Source organism: Vigna angularis, chromosome 11 (genome assembly GCF_016808095.1).
Source record: "Vigna angularis cultivar LongXiaoDou No.4 chromosome 11, ASM1680809v1, whole genome shotgun sequence".
Taxonomy (NCBI): domain Eukaryota; kingdom Viridiplantae; phylum Streptophyta; class Magnoliopsida; order Fabales; family Fabaceae; genus Vigna; species Vigna angularis.
In genome coordinates this window covers 5,472,695-5,493,733 of record NC_068980.1, presented here as the reverse complement: position 1 = coordinate 5,493,733, position 21,039 = coordinate 5,472,695, and the positions used below count along the sequence as shown (strand labels likewise).

The 21,039-nt window shown below is 31.0% G+C and overlaps 3 protein-coding genes and 2 non-coding genes across 9 annotated transcripts; 2 read left to right on the top strand and 3 right to left on the bottom strand.

The window, feature by feature from the left end:
• Positions 1-389: 389 nt before the first annotated feature.
• On the bottom strand, positions 390-4,277 carry LOC108334005 (splicing factor U2af small subunit B). Of its 4 annotated transcripts, XM_052870348.1 has the most exons (8): positions 3,876-4,277; positions 3,709-3,790; positions 3,453-3,576; positions 2,669-3,104; positions 1,747-1,816; positions 1,360-1,465; positions 1,217-1,278; positions 390-553 (listed from the first exon to the last, which is right to left on the bottom strand). In XM_052870348.1, the coding sequence occupies exons 1-4, from the start codon at positions 4,197-4,199 to the stop codon at positions 2,687-2,689; spliced, it is 948 nt and encodes a 315-aa protein (XP_052726308.1). In that variant the 5' UTR covers positions 4,200-4,277; the 3' UTR covers positions 390-553; positions 1,217-1,278; positions 1,360-1,465; positions 1,747-1,816; positions 2,669-2,686. The 4 variants fall into 4 exon arrangements, with proteins under 4 accessions (XP_052726308.1, XP_052726306.1, XP_052726307.1 ...); XM_052870346.1 differs by lacking the exon at positions 390-553 and having other exon boundaries at positions 754-1,278; XM_052870347.1 differs by lacking the exon at positions 390-553 and having other exon boundaries at positions 754-1,278; positions 1,763-1,816.
• A 3,895-nt stretch (positions 4,278-8,172) lies between these two features.
• TRNAL-UAA (transfer RNA leucine (anticodon UAA)) lies at positions 8,173-8,255 on the top strand. The gene has a single exon. It is a non-coding gene; the product is annotated as a tRNA-Leu (tRNA).
• Positions 8,256-12,343: 4,088 nt separating this feature from the next.
• Positions 12,344-12,415, top strand: TRNAP-AGG (transfer RNA proline (anticodon AGG)). The gene has a single exon. It is a non-coding gene; the product is annotated as a tRNA-Pro (tRNA).
• A 42-nt stretch (positions 12,416-12,457) lies between these two features.
• LOC108333429 (uncharacterized) lies at positions 12,458-15,786 on the bottom strand. 2 transcript variants are annotated; one of them, XM_017568862.2, is made up of 2 exons: positions 15,659-15,786; positions 12,458-14,492 (listed from the first exon to the last, which is right to left on the bottom strand). In XM_017568862.2, exon 2 carries the CDS (start codon positions 14,473-14,475, stop codon positions 12,598-12,600), a length of 1,878 nt encoding a protein of 625 aa, XP_017424351.1. In that variant the 5' UTR covers positions 14,476-14,492; positions 15,659-15,786; the 3' UTR covers positions 12,458-12,597. The 2 variants fall into 2 exon arrangements, with proteins under 2 accessions (XP_017424351.1, XP_052726127.1); XM_052870167.1 differs by lacking the exon at positions 15,659-15,786 and adding an exon at positions 15,211-15,628.
• Positions 15,787-17,227: 1,441 nt separating this feature from the next.
• LOC128194754 (uncharacterized) lies at positions 17,228-20,262 on the bottom strand. The gene is made up of 6 exons (XM_052870789.1): positions 20,028-20,262; positions 19,780-19,868; positions 19,159-19,257; positions 18,735-18,869; positions 18,436-18,600; positions 17,228-18,038 (listed from the first exon to the last, which is right to left on the bottom strand). The coding sequence occupies exons 1-6, from the start codon at positions 20,260-20,262 to the stop codon at positions 17,529-17,531; spliced, it is 1,233 nt and encodes a 410-aa protein (XP_052726749.1). The 3' UTR covers positions 17,228-17,528.
• Positions 20,263-21,039: the final 777 nt, after the last annotated feature.

Here is a 21,039-nt window from a genome sequence, read left to right as displayed (position 1 = left end):
CTTTAGGTCTAGATGTTGATATAATGAAAATTCAAATCTACTTATTAATATTATAATATACCTGAACATAGAGAAAGAGAATAAATAATTGTCTCTGTTTATAAACTCTTTATTTTGCATTATGGTATGGAAGCTGATTGCATTACCTTGCCATTACTCATCTGCATTGAGTTATGGACTCGAAGATTTTAATTTCATTGCTCATATCCTGACTCACAGGATCATTATGAAGTAATTTACTGCATTTGGAATATAATACTTTTTGGGTAACAAAAGTTATGCAAATTATTTTAAGGAATACCACATTTTCAAGAACAGTGTAGGATTTAACATTTATAATTACTCCGCAATATATATGAAACAAAGTATTATTTATGAACAATGCACTCTTGAGTGAAGGGGGGACATGATTCACCATCTCTGATTGTTTACATATACAAATTCCTATTGGTTCAAAACCTTTAAAGTTGTACACTTAAATCCACGATACCACCCACCATTTGTAACTCGTATCATCTGTATCATTCCAATATACCCACAGGACATCACTGGGCTACAAATATCAATTTAATTAGAATAAGCATTTCAATCATATCAATTTTTATTTTACAATTCTAAAGACTGTATCAGGGACTAAAATGAATTGAATGACCTTACACACCAGAGTAAGGTCATGCACCCCAAAGAAAATTTCAAAATTAATTTGTTGCAAAATTTACTGCGCTTACGAGTTGTGGTGCCAACCATAATGTGTTCTTGATAACTAACTCAAACTTTTCAGAAAAGGGAAGAATACACGGAATAATAAGATATAGAGGTACAATGTGGGAATTGGGAGAAAATTGCGGGAATTGGGAGAACTGGAAATCCCTCGGGATGCCAAGTATCGACAAGGGAGAGGGCATGGAATCAAATGGGTTTCTCAACCTTAGAAGCAACAATCATAGTAAGTTGCAATAGGGAGACCCAATTGATTTTTTATCGCTGAACGCCACGCCCCCCTTCAGATTACTAAACTTTTCGTCATTGGGAATAATACGCACCAATTCTCCCACCACATTCAAATATATATTACTGAAAGTGTGCACAATCTAGAAAGTTTGCATCAATTATCAAACTCTTTTATTCCATCTAAACTAGTTTGCCATCATCAAAGTTTCAATATGAATGACAAGTTGCAGTGAACCAAACAAAACAGAGCAAAAACACAACTAACCAAAATAAAACCTTCGAGCGAGGTTTCCGTTCTTCTCTCTGATCTGAACAAACATTCTCCACCTGAAAAAGACCATGTTCAATCGAAGCATGGACTAATGAGAATAAAAAAAATGAAGGGAATGGGTGTCAGGGATAGCTTACAGTATGTCAGCGAGGATTTGTGATATAAGAGAATTGTTGTGCTGGATTTGTGATATAGGAGATTTGTTGTGCCAGGATGGCGGAGGCTCGCTTCTTTTGAGCAGTTCTGTGAAATATCGAAAACTAGTTAAATTAAATTAATTTTAAAGTACAACCTCACCAAGTTGGTGGTTTGCCCAAGAGGTTAAGGGAAAGACTTGATATCTTCAGCATATAGGTTTTTTTAACCATTTTTACCTCTTTCAGATTTCAGATAATAGATTGAAAATGTAAAGGTTTTTTATTTTTTTCCTTGTAAATTATACTATTTTAATTTTAAAATATTTATTATAAAGATTAATAAATTTATCAATAAAAGCAATGTTTTAAAGATCCGTTAAAACGTACTCCAATAGCTTAGTACCATGAATGAGGTGAACTTCAACTAAGTAAAGGGCTCATTTCATAATACCTAAACCTGCAAAACTCACAACAATGAAGCATCATCCAATTTCAAATTTTCAAGAGAGAAAATGAAAGAGCGGATGAAAACTGAAAACAGAAACTGTGAAAGAGTTGAAACTGATAGGAGTCATTAATCAAAATCCCCTATGAATGTTAACAATTAGCAAGTCAAGAAAAGGGGTATCCGTTTTCTAACGACAGAAGACCGTGAAAATAGCTACAAAACTCTGATCATCAAATAGGAGGCAATTTTTTAAAGGATTATATCAGAAAAAATGCTATAAGGCTATTTTGAAATCTACAAAAGAGGGAATAGTGAAAAATTGACAAACACCTTTGAAGAAATCAAAAGACATGAATGACAACAAAATATAATTTTTTTGGAAGATAGATCCGACAAAACATTCTTGGCTAGAGGATTATTAAATACTTGTAGGAACAACACAAAGCAAGAAAAATAACATATTCACAAGTTTTTAGCTGACCTTCATACATACATACAGTAGAAACAAGAACAAAGCTCAGCTCAACAGTATTTGTAGTACATTCTATCACTGAAGAGTGACCAAATAATACAGAAAGATGGTTGAAAACATAGTTCAAAAGAGTAAAATGTTATGAATAACCTACACAAGTAGCACAAACATCCACACGCAATCAAATATCATGTCTATAAAAAAATGGAAAAATCCAAAAGGTAAAAGGGGAGGGAGGAAGAAGGAAACACATTCCACATGTTAGAGAAGTGCACCAGCAAAGTGGAAAATGGGTGGTGAGCTGTATTTATCCTGTGGGTGGTATTCTAGAATAAAATATGCTTCCTAGATCCAAATGAATAGGCAAGCAAAAGGGAGAGAACACAAACCATAATAACATAAACAGATCAATAAGCCTCATTTGGAGTTTGCTGTTCCTGCTCTTGATGCTGATGCCCATGAGATTCGCTAGCATTTAGAGAGTACCCCTGGTTACCATTGTCAATGTCATCAGCTTTAGCCTTGTTTCCAGGATCTTGTTCTTCCTTCTCCCTGTTCCACTGCTCGATTCTTGCCCTCCTCTCCTCACTGCCATCTCTGACTGGACTGCGGTGCTTCCTCCGTCCAGGACTTCGACTTCTTCCTCTCCTAAGTCCAGGACTCGTCCTGTGTTTCCTACCACGACTCTCATGATGGTGGTCCCTGTCATCGTACTTTCTGCTATGACTAAGATGGGACCGCTCATCATGGCTGCGATGCCCATAAGGACTCCTGCTTCTGCTGTGCCTTCTATGGTGCTTCCCAAATAATTGGTGTCTCAAATCCCTGTACATAACATGTATCAGACAAAGTTAAGCTTTAAATTTTATAGCATGTTTGAATTCATACTAGATGATCCAGAATCGCATTCAAATATTCGCTACCACGATCATAGGCAAATGTTCGCATGTTTAATTAGGTGTTCACCAATTGATCGAGTCTATAACTAGTTTTGGATTGAAGCGACTTTAATAGCTTTAGAGTTGGAATTTTATACTGAGTTTTTCTACTAATTTGGTTTCAGAATAAATAGTCATCCGAATTTGTAAAGGCTCCCCAAAACACATGTAACCAACAAACACCACCGTCCTCAAGGAAAAAAAAAGAACCTAAATACCAAAGCCAAAGTTTTACCGGCTAATTCTCTTCAAATGCATGAAGTTGCAGCCACGGCGGTTGCAAGTATTCTCCTCGTACTGCCTGCAAGTAACTCCTCGAAAATCCGTCACCGGCGAGAAATCCACGATAACTGGCCTGCCTGCACTCATACAAACAACCAAACTAACTCAATATTTAGATTACGGAGACAGAATGGCGTGCATTGATGAACCTCGGAAAAACAGAATGAATGAGAAGCTGCAGAGAACCAAAAGAAAAGGAGATAACTAACCGGCATAAAACCGTCCAGTGAGGTTCCTGACAGCATTTGCAGCATGCTCATCCTCTCTGAACTGAACGTATACATTCCCCGCCTGAAAAAGACAGCGTTCAATTATAATGAAAATGGAGAAAACAAGGGGTTGGGATTAGGATTAGGGCTAGGGTGAGGGAACATACCATGTGGTCGGCGAGGTTGTCGCAGACATTGAGGCTTTCGATTTCGCCGTACTTGGAGAGCTCCTCAAAGATATCCTCATAGAACTCCTCGAAGTGCTCCTGGATCTTGCGGGGGTCGATAGGGTTGTCGTGGGCATCAACGCCGGGGGTTATCATGTCGGAGCGCTGGTACATGTTGGAGAGCAGAATGGTAAGGCTTATGCTCGGCTTCGTGTGGAGGAAAGAGCACCGATCACCGTGCCTACACGCGCCGATCTTGAAGTAGAACGGGCAATTCACCATGACCTTCCCCGTCCCGAATATCGATGGCAAGTGCTCCGCCATTGCCGCAACCACAAGGCTCGCATGTGGTTTTACTTCTTCTCTTTGCTGCTGCCTAGGGTTTGAGTAATTGGGATGTTAACCTTTGTTTAAAATTAATAGAGGGAAAGTGTGAGACTGAAATAAAAGAAAACAACGAAAATTAGAGTAAAATTAAAAATTTAGATTATTTAAATTAAATATGAAATGGTAAGAGGTAATATTAATAATTTCATTTTATATTTTTACATTATTTATAAAACTTTTATGGTTACATACATATTGTGTTTTTTAACTCTCTTTTTTCTAATTAATTGTATTTTTAAGTTTCTAAACTAAATTTTGAATCTTGAAATTGGAATTTCTCCTTTTTTCAAATTTTTATACATTTTTTTATCTTTAAATTTTAAAAATAATAAATATACTCATTTTAATTTAATGATATTAATTTTTTATTAAATAATATTTTAGATTAGTATTTAATTTGAAACATATTAAATAATTTTAATATTTTAAATTTTAATATTTAAAAAGATTTAACACCGGGTTAAAATGATTCTATCTATTTTTTAGAATTTGATATTAAAATATATGAAAGTTTTGAAGTGGAACAAAATAAGTTTAAAAACTAAAAATATATTTTATATTTTTTCTCTTATTAGTTTAGAGGTTATGTAAATATTTTTTAATTTAATTCAATTAAAGATATTTATAATTAAATTATATAAATTAATTATTTTATAATTTTTCTTATGGCATGAATCAATAAAATGGAGTATTATAATTGATAGATGTTTAAAACAATGAGATCGAGTATGTCAATGATAAAATAATTCAATAATATAAATAAAATTTTATAAACAGGTATCAAACATTTGTCATTTCTTTAAAAGCTTATTATCTCAATTATCTCTTTCTTTTCTTTACGAATTCTAACTCTTTCTGTTCGATAATCAGGAGGTGCCTAGGAGATTACGACAATGAGTTATTCACTTTCAACCGATCAGTCTTTCATATAAAGTAAGTTAGCTTTTGTTCTTTTTCTTTAGTTTTAAGTTTAAGACATGCAAAGGGAATTTCTCACATGTGTCATTCAACTCCTCTTATTAGTTCCTTGTCAACCTCAGTGGTCTTAACAACATACTCTGATCATGATTTTGTTGTTTGTAGGCATATTTAATGTCCTTGATCTGTAGGAGTTGTTTAGGGTTCTTTAGGGTCGTTTGGTTTTCTAACAGGTAAGAGAAGCTAATATTGTTCTTAATTTTGTGTTATGTTGCATGAGTTTATGTTTGCTATGTTCCGAGGAATTATGTTTGATTGAATATGTTATGATTGAGATGATTGTAGTGTGATGTTTATATGTTGATTAATAGTGTTGGACATGTTTGAGAATTGGTATTGGTTTGAATGTCTCGTTTTGGTGTTTTGGAGTATAAATGGTATAAATTGATGTAGTATTGGGAAGTAGAAAGTAGGCTGAGTTATAGGTTGGTTCTTGGTTTGAAAATGGGGTTTTGATAGGCGAGAAGTTGAGTTTAGGGTCAAATGAGAGAAACTAAGTTTTTGGGTCTGTTTTATGGTTATTCAAAACTTGTATAAGCCCAATTAAGCAAAATCTGAAATGGAATTAGTCAATGGTTGATAGGTTGAGTTTTATACTGTTTTTGATTCATTTTTAGAGGCTTTAACTAGTGAAAAATATAAAATAGAGGGTATGTGATGAAAATGAAAGTTCGGGTCTGTTTTTGAATCAATTGTGACTTGTTCAGACCCTTAGTTTGCAAATTTCTAGTTCATACGATATAGAATTGATCTTAACTACTTTTGAGTTGTTGAGTTGGTCTAATGTATCTTGTTTCTAACCAAATGAGCAATGTGGTACTCCATTTTTCATATATAAACATATTTTCATATCAATAATAGTGTTAGAGAACCTAAATTGGTCATTTGGACAGGTCCTATAGTGCACCAAAATCAGAAAAATCACGTTAATGTCAAAACTGGTATGAATAATCGATTATCAGGTGTGATAATCGATTATCTTAGTCATAATGTTATATTTTCTTTAAAACTCTATGGAAAAATGGATTATCAGGTGTGATAATCGATTATTTCAGTTTGAAGGTCATCTTTATATGAATTTTCTCTTGAATGATCGATTATCAGGTGCCATAATCAACTATCCTTAAAAAACAATTAAAAATTTGTTGGGCATTTTGTTTTTAAGTTTGTATATGTTTTTTTTTTGGATTATTTATTTAGGTAAGTTAGTTTATAAATTCGCTAATACTTAATTAATTGAATAACGAGATATTTATGATTTTTTGAATATATTTAGGTGTATGTGTATGATTGATGAATATGATGGTTATGATGATTTGGTTTAGATCACGTGCATGGTAGATGCGTGTAATTCCATAACTCTCGTGGAGAGATTCCATTGTGGTGCACTGTAGTGTAGGTGTTAATGTAGGAAGCTAAGTCTTAGAGGTTATTCTGTCCTCCAACAATAGTTCTATCTCAGGTAGATAAGGGAATTATGTAATAAAGAGTAGTAAGAGGTCCTAGTCTAGGTGCTCCATCTTTGCCTAAGGTGTTGTTTAACCTGTTGGGTACAAACAAAGTCCCACATCGGATAAAATAAGAGATGAAGATGAGTTTATATACACATAACATATCGTCATTGTTAAGAGGCCTTTTTGGAGTGGTACCAAAAGAAAATCCGTGAAGGCTTGGCCTAAAGCGGACAATATCTTATCACTGTGAAGATATTTATGTGTATGTGTGTGTGTGTTCAACCTCCCTACAAATGGTATCAGAGCCCAAGGTTCAGGTCTAGGGACCGGGCTCAATCGAGATGAGTACGTCCCTCCATGATGAGGTGAAGCCTTGGCATGTTTTTGTTTATTTGTGTGCTTAGTTTCAGTTATTTATTGTTTTTGTAAAAACATTATTATTTTTCTAAGGGTAAGAATTTATTTTTTGATGTTACACTTATAATTTAATAGTATATTTTATTTTAATAATTCTCATTATTTATTTTTATTTTTCAGTGATAGTAAAAAGTTGATGTATATATATTTATTAGTAATTATAATGAAACATATACCTTTTAATAAAATATAAGATAAGAATATTTATTTATTATACATGATACGTCAATAAGTAAGAATGTTTGAAATTTTATTATTTCATCTCAAATCCAAAATAAAAGTTAATGGATAGATTTTATCAAAATAAAAATTACAATAAATAAAACATGATATTTTTAATTATTCAATAATGAAAAGACTACCTATCTTTTATCCATTATATAATATTAATTAAGAGTATCATTTAGGCTTATAATTATATAAATATTAATTAACATGAAAAAAAAAATGTAACTTTTTTTTAAACTTTCTTTACAATCTCGTGAAGAAAGTGCTAAAATTTACCTATAACAACTTATCTATGTTAAAACAATTAAACAGTTAATATTAATATATTTAATAAAATATAATTAACTTATTTTAATTTTTATAATTTATTTCAATATATCTTAACTTGAATTTATATTTTTAAACTTGTTTTTTATATATTAAATTATTTTAAGCAATTAATCAATAAATTAATATTTAAATATATTAATATATCAATCAAATTATTTAGCACCTTTCATAAAAAAAATTCTTTACACTATTTATTATTCTTCCCTTAACATGACATAACTAATTGAAATAAAACATTTAGATGATGTTTTCCTTCTTTTCAATGAGTTGAACACTAATATTTTCTATCTAAACTTATATCCTTTAATTTGAAGCATAAAGTGAATGTAAATGTTAAAAAAATAATAATAGTTGAAATTAGGATTAGGTTAACAGATGGTTTACAATAAGTTAAAGAAGGGAAGATTCTTAATACCAGAGAGTTAAAAGGGTGATAAAAAAAAATTTTGTTTGTTATAGACTAATGGTAAAATAAACTTAATTCCAAATTATTAACATAAGAAGCTGGTTTGCCCGAGAGGTTAAGGGGGAAGACTTAAGATCTTCTGCACATAAGTGCGCGTGGGTTCGAACCCCACAGCCAGCATTTTAAATTTTTTACTTTAAATTTTTTACTTTAAATTTTTTACTTTAAATTTTTTACTTTAAATTTTTTACTTTAAATTTTTTACTTTAAATTTTTTACTTTAAATTTTTTACTTTAAATTTTTTACTTTAAATTTTTTACTTTAAATTTTTTACTTTAAATTTTTTACTTTAAATTTTTTACTTCAAATTTTTACTTCAAATTACTTGCTGTTTTCAACTTTTAGGGGTTTTTTGTTTCAGTGAGTTGGGAGAGGAACATATTACCCATACTTAGTGAAGAATGATTTTTTATATTTTAATTTTATATCTAGAATAATAAAATATAATATTTTATTATTATATTTCTTATAATAATTAATTAAAATATATATTTTAATTTATCATCATATACAAATTTTCATAAATTTTTATTTTAATTTTACTTAAATCACATTATCTTTCTTTTAATAAAAACAACATCATACTCTCTTTTTCATATTCTCAGATCTATTTAATTATATTTTTTTAAATCCTATCCTCGATCCGCACATTTAATCATGATAGTTTTAATTTACAAAGTCAAGCCGTATGAAAATAAATTAATAACTTTACATTATAAAATTATCACGAAATATACTATGTTTATGTTATAATGTCAAGTATAATAAATTTTTAATAATCAACTCACTTAAAAGACAATATTCACAATCGGGACATCATCTGCATAATATCTTAAAAGCAATTATTCGAACTTAAAAACTACATTGGTAATTGAAAGAAGAAAATAAAATATTTAGATTTGTCTGACATGACCCTAATCATATAACGAAAAATCAAGTATTCTAAATGACCCTCGAACCAAATTCAGTTAAAATCTCATAAATATTTAATTTTCTGATATTTTAACTATCTAAAATATAGTTGAGTTATTAAGACTCGTTGATTTTTTTTTTTAATATCAGTACCTAAGTTTTGAAGTTCAAAATTTTAATAATATGGTAAATATAACAAAACACTAGTAATTTTATTGAAATTGCGCTATCTTCTTTCTTTGTTCTGTGACAAATTGTTATGTAGATTGAATTCAACACAGTAATTACTTTCACCTCTCATAATTAATTCTCTTTTCTTTGCTCTTTTTCTTCTAATTAATTTAAATAAATTGATTTTTAAAGAAAAGACTTAAAAGAACTTCTACTTTTAAGTGTATCTCACAAATAATATGTTGTGTTGTTTTAAATCAGTTATACAGTAAATATTTGGTTTTATTTATTCTTTTACATCTATGTCATATATATATATATATATATATATATATATATATATACATGGGTTTGCTAACGCGTGTATGTCTGTTTTTTAGTTGGTACATTTTAATAATGTGTACTGGGTTCTAGTAGACAAAAATATCCTATGGATTCTAAGTTTTAAGGTTAAGAGTATTTTAATAATTTTCATTCTCAACACTAAAAAAAGAAACCCCTAAACCCTTCCTCACCTTCCTCATTTCTCTCAACCCTTTCGCTTTCATCTCTCTCACTCCGACATTTTCTCTGTTAGCTTCAACTGAAAAAAATCAGAAACACTCGTCTAACCCTAATCTAACTTTCTCACTTATCTAATTTGTTTTTGTGATTTGTGAAGTTAAATGTTTTATTTACCATTACATTCTTCTCACTTAATTTTTAATTGGCTAAACTTGGTTTGATTTTGATCTTGGTTTATTGATGATAGTGTGCCTGCAGAAGGGGAGTTTGTAACACAACAAAATTATAAAATTTAAAAATGAAATTTGAAACAAATAAACGAACAGAGCAAGAACAACAAATTGCGGTGTCGCTGGTTGTTATTTGTGGGCGAGGAAGAGTATGAAGATTCACAAACACGGGCTGTTAAACAATCTTACAAAAAATGATTTTATAATGAGTTTTCATTTTATAATTTTTGTCTTATCTAATTTTATCCCATGTTCACAAGCATAAAGGAATTGGTAATTGACCTGGAAAAAATTAGAAATACTCGCTGGTAAACAATTTCTTACAAAATATGATTATATAATGAGTTTTCATTTTATAATTTTTGTCTTATCTAATTTTATCTAATTTTCACAAAGGAATTGGTAATTGACCTGGAAAAAATTAGAAATACTCGCTGGTAAACAATTTCTTACAAAATATGATTATATAATGAGTTTTCATTTTATAATTTTTGTCTTATCTAATTTTATCTAATTTTCACAAGCATAATGACATCAGGAATTGGTAACTGGCCTGTAAAAAATCAGAAACACTAATTAAACAATTTCTTACAAAGAATGATTTTATAATGAGTTTTCATTTTATAACTTTTTCACAAGCATGATGACATTCGAAGGGATTAGTAATTGGCCTGAAGGGTTTTTTTAGAGATGATGATTCAACATATGTAGATGATGAAATTAGAGAGGTTAGTGAAGATGGTGAAATTGAAGAGATCTTGAATGAACCTTTGTCTAGAGGTGAATATGTCAATGACTCAACTCTTTATAAAGGCAAATTGTTTAACGACAAATGTTTCTGATTTCAATTAGGGCTACAGTAGGAATGACAGAGAAAATGTTGGAGTGAGAGAGATGAAAGAGAATTCGGGTTGAGAGGAATGAGAAAGGTGAGTAAGAGTTTGAGAGTTTTTTTTTTAGTTTTGAGAATGCAAACTATTAAAATACATTAACCTTAAAACCTCATACATGATATATAAGGATATTTTTGTCTACTAAAACCTCATACACATTGCTAAAATGTACAAACTGAAAAACAGACATACGTTAACAAACCCCATATATATATATATATATATATATATATATAATTTTTCTTTTTAATTTTTACATTTATTTTTTAATGATCTTTTTTTAATTTAACTATTTTTTATTTGGAAATTTTTTTTTTTAAATCTAACCATTTTTTTAATTACAGAACTATCTACAAATAAATACAAATTATTTACAAAAAAAATTGTAATATAATATAATTTCATTATTTTTTTATTATCATAAAAAAAAATTGTGTTTTCATTAGTATAAGGTAACGTGTTTTAACCTTTTGAGTGCATTTTTATATTAATGATTAATTAATATAATATTCTAAGTGTAATTTAAAATGTTTATCATAAAAAACTCACAGATTTATTATACAGAATAATCACAGTTTTAGTCTGACTATTAAAAAGAATAATGCTGCTTTTTGGAAAAAGTTATTAAAATGACAAGTGTTAACTAGTATTTAAGAAAATTAATATTTTCTTACAATAATCTTAAGAACATTGGTTAAAAAATTAGAAGAAAAACATATTTAATTAAAATGTAAATGAGTGTTCTTTTAATACATTTTATACTATTTTTAGTATTTTCCTTAACTTCTTAACCAGTGTTAGAATAACTCTTGCTAACAATATAGGTTGCTGCCTGATAATTTCTAAAGGCCTACGATTTTGGAACATCAAATATAACAAGCCTAAGAGAAAAAATAAAATCCAAACTTCAATTCTTATTTTAGTTGATAAATTAACAAAGAAAGGAACTAATATATATATATATATATATATATATATATAAAAGTTTGCTAACTTATGCAACTAAGTGTATTACATTTTAGTCTAAATATATTACATTTTAGTTGAAAAAAAACTTTATTTATAAAAAAGACATACTTTATATATAAAGATATTTTAATAATTTTTATTTTAAATTTAAAATATAATAATAAAAAATATTAAAAATACTTTAAATACAGAGATATTTTAATAATTTTTATTTTAAATTTAAAATATAATAATAAAAAATATTAAAAATACTTTAAATACAGAGATATTTTAATAATTTTTATTTTAAATTTAAAATATAATAATAAAAAATATTAAAAATACTTTAAATACAGAGATATTTTAATAATTTTTATTTTAAATTTTAAAATATAAAAATAAAATATATTAAAAATTATTTAAATACTTTTAATCTAAAATTTAAAATTATGAAGATATTTTTATCAACTTCTTCAGAATGATAACAGATGAGAGATTGGTTTCTGATAAGAATAAAATAAATAAATAATTTTATTTTATCACAACGTAGGGCATTTGGTCTAGTGGTATGATTCTCGCTTAGGGTGCGAGAGGTCCCGAGTTCAATTCTCGGAATGCCCCTTTCTTTCTCAACGATACATTTTATTTTTATTTTTACCGTCTTTCAATTTGCATTGAACAAGCTTTGCGTATATATACATTTTCTGAATTAAAACAAAAAAATTTACAACGAATGTGTGTGAATACAGAAAAATCCTAAGTCTATACACACTAATGAAGTCTGATTCCAATATAAATTGCCATTATCTGTCAGAACTACAAAGAACAGTTTTTGTCTTCAATTCTGCAGGAGAGCTCAGCCCCATGTCTCTAAGCTGCTGATGAGCCTGAAAATCCCTTTTATGACCTTGAATTCTAAGATTGTTTTGGACATAAACAAGGTCTTCCCATTTTCCTAACCCCAATCCGGAAGTTGTGTCTTCGCATGGATTACCATTATGTTGCCATATCTCTTCACACATTGCAACACTTGAAACTTGACTCAGAACTTTTATGGCTAAGGTTTGCAAGTGGGGTATCTCAAAACCAAAATTCTCCCACCATGCAACTGGGTCCATTTTATCTCTACAATCCACAGCATCTTCCTCTCCCAAGGATCCTTCAAGCCGCCAGTAAGAACTGAGCTGCTCTCTGAGAACTCTTCTTACTGCACTTTCACACTCATATCTCTCTAAAGTGGTTTTCCAACCCTTCATTATGATTTTATCCTTAGACTGCCCTCTGCCAAAGTATTTGGGATTCAGTATATAACCTGCAGAATGAAGAGGAGAAAACAGCACATCCCACCTGTTTTCTATCAACCTTTCTAGTTGATTCAATAGGCAAGCATCTATTCCTGTACTCTTCACCACGTCAATAGCTTGAACACGCCAATCATGGACATCCCCCATGACACATCTGTCTGTATCAATATTAAGCGCAGCAAGCAATTTGATAAAAGGTTCACATATTTTCAAAAACACAAGAGCCCTGCTCCAGAAATCTTCCCCTAATATTGCTGCCTCTACACTTCCAACATCCTGAGCAATACTAAGCTTCCACCGCTTCCACTCTTCCCTCACAACAACTTCCTGAAATGCTAGCTTCAGTTCATGTATCTTTTGGACTATGCAACAGGAAGGAGCAATTCTGGCAAACAGTGACTCAGAACTCCCTTTCACATTTTGAGTGAAGACACGGGGAAAGAAATTCTGAAATGTGGTTATACATTTCTCAATTTCTTTAGCACACAAAACAACCGGTCGTATCCAATCCAATTTGGCTATGTCTTCCATTAAAATGTGAACAGAATGTGAAGAGCAAGGAGACAAGAATATATGAGGAAACTCTGGCAATGTATAGGATTCTGAACATGCGGCGGCATGACTTAGACGTGTAACTATCTGAACCACGTTAGTAGGCCCAACTTCCATGACTGTGTTTCCAAGGATACCAAGAAGAGAATTGCTTGGTCCATCAATATTGTCCACAATTACAGCTTTCAAGAATGATAGTCCTCTAGGACTTGACACAAATATATTAACCTGAAAAGTACCCAGCATACCATGTAAGCGTCCAATACAAAGTAATGTGCATCCAGTATGTGGCCATGATTCCTTCATAAGAGTCATATATTTATCAATCCTTTCTTTCTCTTTGCTCAAAAAGGAGCCACACAAATCATGCATTGACAGGGGTTCATAGCCTGAGCCAAAAGCTGCAACTGCTTTTATCATCTCCTGAAAGTAAGGTGAGTTAATGATGTTAGCACGCAATCCATCAGCAAAGAAGAATCTTGCTAACATTTCGTCTACATCTTCTTTGGAGATACGAGTGAGACTAGATCGAGAAGTCCAAACACGCTTGCCATTCTTTCCAGTGCCAGAATCTGGTTTCTTTTTCCGAGCAACCCTCTCTTCTTCTAAGATTTGAAATGATTCTTTTAAAGACCTATCTATAGCTGGACAGCTTTTGACTCCAACACCAGAAAAACCAAGAAGATGGGCTCTAACACGAGAATAAGATCCGTTGTATCTTACATTGCAGTGATTGCATTTCCATCTTTTTGTACCGCTTCCCTTATCAAAACCACCAAACACGCTAACATGCTTCCACCCCCATTTATCTGATTCTGATGACATCCTTCCAACCCAAGGAACTGCATGACATGAATGGGTAAACATTCAACAAGATGAAATTCCCAAGCAATTAAAACATCAGATTAAAATTCTAAGTATTCCTTGAAACCAACAGAACAATTTACTTGACGCTTTTGCCCTAGAAGTTAAACCATTATTTACACATGAATGCTCTGTTAAAATAAGACTAACTTCTTAATTATATCACTAGCCAATGTAATTTGAATATGTAACCTTATTTCCATTGACATGGGGGAAAACGTAGCATCAATTCTGAAGCCTCAGTCCTAATTTCAACATACACACATAAATTGCGTAGTGCAAAGATAAAATTATATATAAAAAAAAGTAACATGAACCCATTCATCCACTCACAAGACATTTGTAATTTTCCTGTACCAAGCCAACTTCCTTGAAGATAACATTCAGGCACCACATCATTATAAGAACAAAAGTGGCTAACTCTTGGAGCTTGTCAACATCCTTGTTCACAAATTTCCATATATTTTTTAATTTTTATTAAAATTTTATTTTTCCCAGAAACACTCAATCGTTAAGCTTCGACATAGGATGGATCATGGATCCTTCCTATCAAGTCCAACATAAACCAAAGTGCCTTCTTATCCAGTTCTAAACACTCTTTAACATTAATTTCATTCATCAAGTTTCAACAGGAAGCAGCAAAATTGATCAGAAAGACCTAAACATAGCTGCTTGAAGCAGCATTATAGCTGTAACCTTGATGGCAATGAATATGAACTTTGTTATTCTTCTCAACTATCACAATCTCAAGTCAAGGACAAATCCATTCCTTCATTCCCAGTAACAGCAAGCTCTGATATGTAGTTTTATTATTATTCCCTCCATCCCTTGCAGCACCATCAGAAATATCAACATGTACTTGGAATTCAAGTAGAAATATCAACATCAGAAGAAAAAAGATCAAAGTAGAGAACATTGGGCACGATAATCATTTATCCACATAAATCCTAACCCCATTATTTTGAAAAATGTTGGGATACAGAGCAGACCACATAGCACACGTGACAACGTTAATATGAACACTGGCACTGAAATTCTACGGTTATGTCAGAAATTACTATAATCCATGTATCATGCACAATTACTGTGAAAAGATTAAAATTGGAATCAAAATGACATAGTTAAAAAGAGGGGAATAATTTACCTTTTAGCAGGGAAATAGGGAAAGGAAAACGTGGTGACGAAACGAAACTGCGCGTTTCTTTGGGGTTTCTGGGAACGTCACGTTGATTTGAAACCTCAAGCACTATAACAAAGGATTTAGAGGGACACGCGTTTCTTCAGCTTCCGTTTCGTTTCTACTAAACTTTCCAATTTATAACTATTTCTCATTTTGCAGTAAAAAATAATTCTTATTCATTTTTCTTTGGGTTCTAAATCATTTGGTGGCACGGTCACACTATTATGTGCAATTATATATAAACAAATTATAGTGTAGAAATTAATAAACTTCATTTTATACATCATACAAAAGCCATTTTATTAATGTAGTGATTTCTTTTTCCATATCACATGCACTTCTTTATTTACAAAAGATAGTCTTATGTAAGAACATTCATGGTGAAAAATTTTATTGTGAGAATTTTATATATACACAAAATTTAAGCCCAAGATTTTTTCCGAAAAACAATATGAATATAATGACTACGAAAAGGTCAAGAATGATATAAAACAATTATATAATGCTTTTTCGGTCATTAACCTAACTAGTTTAATTGCTTAAATGATGAGTGAAAATTCACAAAATTACAAATATTCTTTTTGAGAGACAATAGTACGTAGATTTGATAAATAGTTTTGTATATATTTATTTAACATCCATGATAAATATAGATATACAAATATAAATTTGCAACAATATAAGTATATTTACATATTATAAAACGTATTTCTTTTAACTTCAAGAGTATAATTCTTTATCCATTGACAATCGACTGGAAATCATGGTACATATGATTTTTAAAGTGGCCAGAGTTAAAATGAAAAAAAAAAACAAAACTTATATATATATATATATATATATATATATATATATATATATATATATATATATATATATATATATATAATGATCACAATGTAATTCCAAGATATGCGACTACTATAGCATCAATGGTTCCCTTTTGGGGGACGTAAAATCGCTTTAAGGAGCATTTGGCTTTATTGAACTTGATTTCATTTTGTCAGTGGTTTTCTTCAGTGTGATATTTAAGCCATCCAAGCAAAGCCCCATTTTCTGGTTGAATGTTGCTGTTGTTTTCTCTGATTGGGAGTTTTATCAGCAGTTGCAGCTGTTAGGCAGATAGTTCCCTAATGGAAAAATTTATATAATGATCACATTGGTCTATGTTATGAACACAAGTAAAGTCAATCACATTATGGTGAGAAGATTATTAAGCAAATATGCAGTGAAAAGGCCGTTTTGATTAAATGTAAGTAAGTTACAGTGTTCATGTTTTGCAAAATAAAACCTGTATTTTTTCTATCTCTTAAATGAGTGACATTTGCCTTCTTGACAAAAATAAATTTACTATTTTTATCCAACTTGCAAACAATAATCAAGTTGTTTTTAAGATGAATAATTAATTTAAATCTTAAAAAGGGTAATCAATATGATTGCAATTTTTTTTTTCTGAAAATGAATATTATTGTAAGAGGAGCCGTGAGACTGTCATTGACAAATGTACAAAATTTCATCCACTACAGCATTGTCTGCAGGAGCAAAAGACAACAAAATGGTAAAGGTTATAACTCCCCTGTCTAAAAAGGCAGAGCAGTGATTCCCTAAAAAAAGCTTCTTATCAGCTAGCTAAGATCTCCTCCTAAGAAAACTAAAAAAAAAAGTATTTCACCTATACAGCGGCCCCCTAGATTCTTTAGCCTGAAATAGTTTGCATTATCTGCAATCCATGTCACCGCTATAGTTGCGATGCATTGGAACATCGTCTGATGCTTTATCGAAGCAGCACATCAAAACAGGTAAAGATGTATCAGATGTTGAAGCAACGACATTCTCAGGACGGTATATCAGATGTTGCAGGAGTGACATCCTCAGGTGGTTTATCAGATGTTGCAGGAGTGACATCCTCAGGTGGTTTATCGGATGTTGCAGGAGTGACATCCTCAGGTGGTTTATCAGATGTTGAAGGAGTGACATTCTCAGGTGGTTTATCAACTGTTTCAGAACTGAGTTCCTCCTGTGGTTTATCAGTTATTTTAGGAGTGACACTCTGTTTTTCGCCTTCTCCATTTGGATCTTCGCCGTCTCTCGAGGTAGAAGTAACATTTTCTGTTGGTTTATCAGTTTCTTTAGGAGTAGTGACACTCTCTGAAGTTTTATCAGCTGTTTTAGGAGTAATGTCACACTCTGAAGTTTTATCAGCTGTTTTAGGAGTAGTGAGACTCTCTAATTCTTGATACTCTGTTTTAGGAATGAGAAGAGGTCCAGATGTTGTTGGAGCAGTAGCACATGCGGGTATTGTCGTTTTTCCCGCACTCCCTAGCTTGAAAGTGCCAAGCGTAAGCTGATAGACCAAGAGAGGTTCAGAGTTAGTCTGATCATTTTCTCTAAGAGTGCACCAAAAAATATGCAGGAAGAGACAAGCACGAAGTTGAACCAGTGAAGGACATTTTATAAAGTGATTTTAAAATTGCACAACAATGGTTATAGCTTAAAATTTTTTAGATTTCTTTTTTGTTTTAGAAAGAAAAACACTTATCTGCCACAAAATATATATGTTCTATATATATATATATATATATATATATATATATATATATATATATATATATATATATATATATATATATATATATATATATATATATATATATATATATATATATATATATATATATCAAAGATCTGATCAATATATAATTGAATTAACCGTAATGATAAATATGTAAAAACCTTCTTACATAAACAGGGGAAGCCACAATCATTGGTCCCACAACAGAACCTCCAAAAACTGTTCCACGACAATCAGATATTGTAAGGTTACAGTAGTTATGTCCTCCATGCACATTCTCCTGACCAGGGCCAAAGGTATAGTTTCCAGATAGTGACAAAATATCAAAGCAACCCTGCATGTACATCATACAAAGATGAAACGCCCATTTCATCTTTCTATTTTGTGTATGTATATAACACGCACACAAAAAATAATAAACGAAGAAACACAAGAAAAGAAGAAACTAACACATGTAATTGTTTATACCTCCCACGTCACAGTATCAGTACTTGGAAGACCGGGCTTGCGAAAGACAACGCTCGATATGGAACCCACAGCAGAAAGTATGCAAACGGTTTGAGAGGATCTTTTAGCAATTCTTGATACCTTGTCTACCAAGTCCTGCTTGATAAGCAAAAGCACAATAAATTCCTAATTAAGGATTCTAAATACTACAGAAACATGTAATGTAACATAGTATGATGTTGGTCGTGTTATCTTATCTTAAAGCCATGCTATATATGATTTAGCTAATCTAGGTAGATCCTAACTGTCTAAAACCAACTCAATCTTATATCTGAAAGTTATTCATTGAGTATATGATCAATCACATGGAGTGCTTCTTAACAAATAGGCATGAAACATATGGAAAAAAACTGTAAATATAAACCCAAAAATTGTTTGATTTTACCTCCCCAATATTCACAGTGATCTGGTAAGCGACTAAGTCTGTTCCAGTCTCTGTTTGCATGTCCACCACCAAGCAAATCAAGTTTTGAAAAATCACAGACTGTGGTCAGATTCAAAATACCAAGCAAATAAACAACAGTGTGATCTCGTAGTGGTGATTAAAAACTATGATTTATTTCATATACAGCGACATAAAACTATTGTCTATATCAGAGGTTGAATTATTCACGGTTCATACCACCTTGTGCCTTTTTCTTGATTATGAACATTAGCAACCAAAGAAGAATGTGTCACTTAAAAACATCCAATCAACTGGGTAGAAAAACTTATTACAGATTACAAGATTTTACTTCTTCGGTAGGTTACTGCTTTAAATCATTCAATAAAAATGTTTTACTTATCAAATTGACCTTCTCTGTATTCTTTCAAATACATCCCTATGAATTTCCCAGCAATTCTTGCAAGACCTTTTTCACTGCTCATCGTTGAAACATTGATGTTGGGCTCGATAGAGTTTTACAAGAAGAAAACGCAATTCTTAAACAAATAACATAAAGAATCTAAGATGTAATGCCTGTTTTATCTTTTCTTAATCACGAATATTTGCAACCAATCAACTTACCCAAAAAACCAAATCTGAAAAACTTGTAACAAGAACACAAGATTTGACTTCTTTGTTAAATTTCTTCACTATATCATCAAAGAAAAGTTCTAAAAAAAAAACGAAAACACTGATCACTAACTTATTAAATTGTATTCCATCTATTAATCTGCATACAATTCTTGCAAGACCCTTTTCACAGTATGATAACTCAAATATTGAACAATTATATATATAAAAGATGCATATACAAAGTAAATTCATGTTACCAACGTTAGAAACTGTATTTGGTGGAACTCCGGAAGGGCCAGGAGAAGGAGAACATGCTCGAAATCCGGAAGGGCTAGGAGAAGGAGAACTTCCTCGAAATCCGGAAGGGCTAGGAGAAGGAGAACGTCCTCGACCTCGATTTGACTTCGACCCTGGAGGCCTACCCCTCTTCTTCATTTTTATATCTGAAGACAATGCTGGGATTTTGTTTTTGGAATTATCTCTCCCTGCCATGTTACAAATGCACAAAGAAACCGATGAAATTGTGACGGTGAGAACTACAAAGCTTCAGAATATAACGAAGCTTTCATATATTTATAGCCATAGAGTGATGTTATTACCAGTGAAAAACGAAGGAATATAATCGGATACGTTTGAGTGTGATAGTTGCTTCGCGCCATTATAACTAACTTTTACAACAGCTTTAGATTAAATTTTAACGCTTCTTTATTTAGTTTTAACTAAAAAATTAATTAAGTTAAATGTCATGTCAGAAAATAAGACAAAAAAACGGTTACAACCAACCTCTGAATAACTGTTACAAGAGGTTTTTGTTTCTGCACGAGACTTTTCAATGGGATATAGAATGACATCACTTAATAAAAATACAACTATTTGACAATTCAATACATTAATATTTGAATTATGTTTCTTTTATATTTTAATATAAATTATTAATTTATATTATTATATAGTTAGAATAGGTTGTAAAATAAATGTATTTTGTTTTATATGGTGTCAAAGTATAATTTTTGAAAAAAATATCTAAATTGATCTCTACTTAAAGAGGCAGTAGAAGATGATATTTAACAGGTTAATGGTATATTAGCAGTCACAAGTGTTTTTTAATATCAACATAATTATAATATTCCTAAGTTTTATTTTCTAAATACTAGTCAGGAATGCAGCATGGACGATTGCTAATTAAACTACTGATTTTTGTTTTCACCAAGGAAATGGCAGAGAAAAATCCTAACCATGCAAACAATGTTTAGGATCTTCATGTCCATT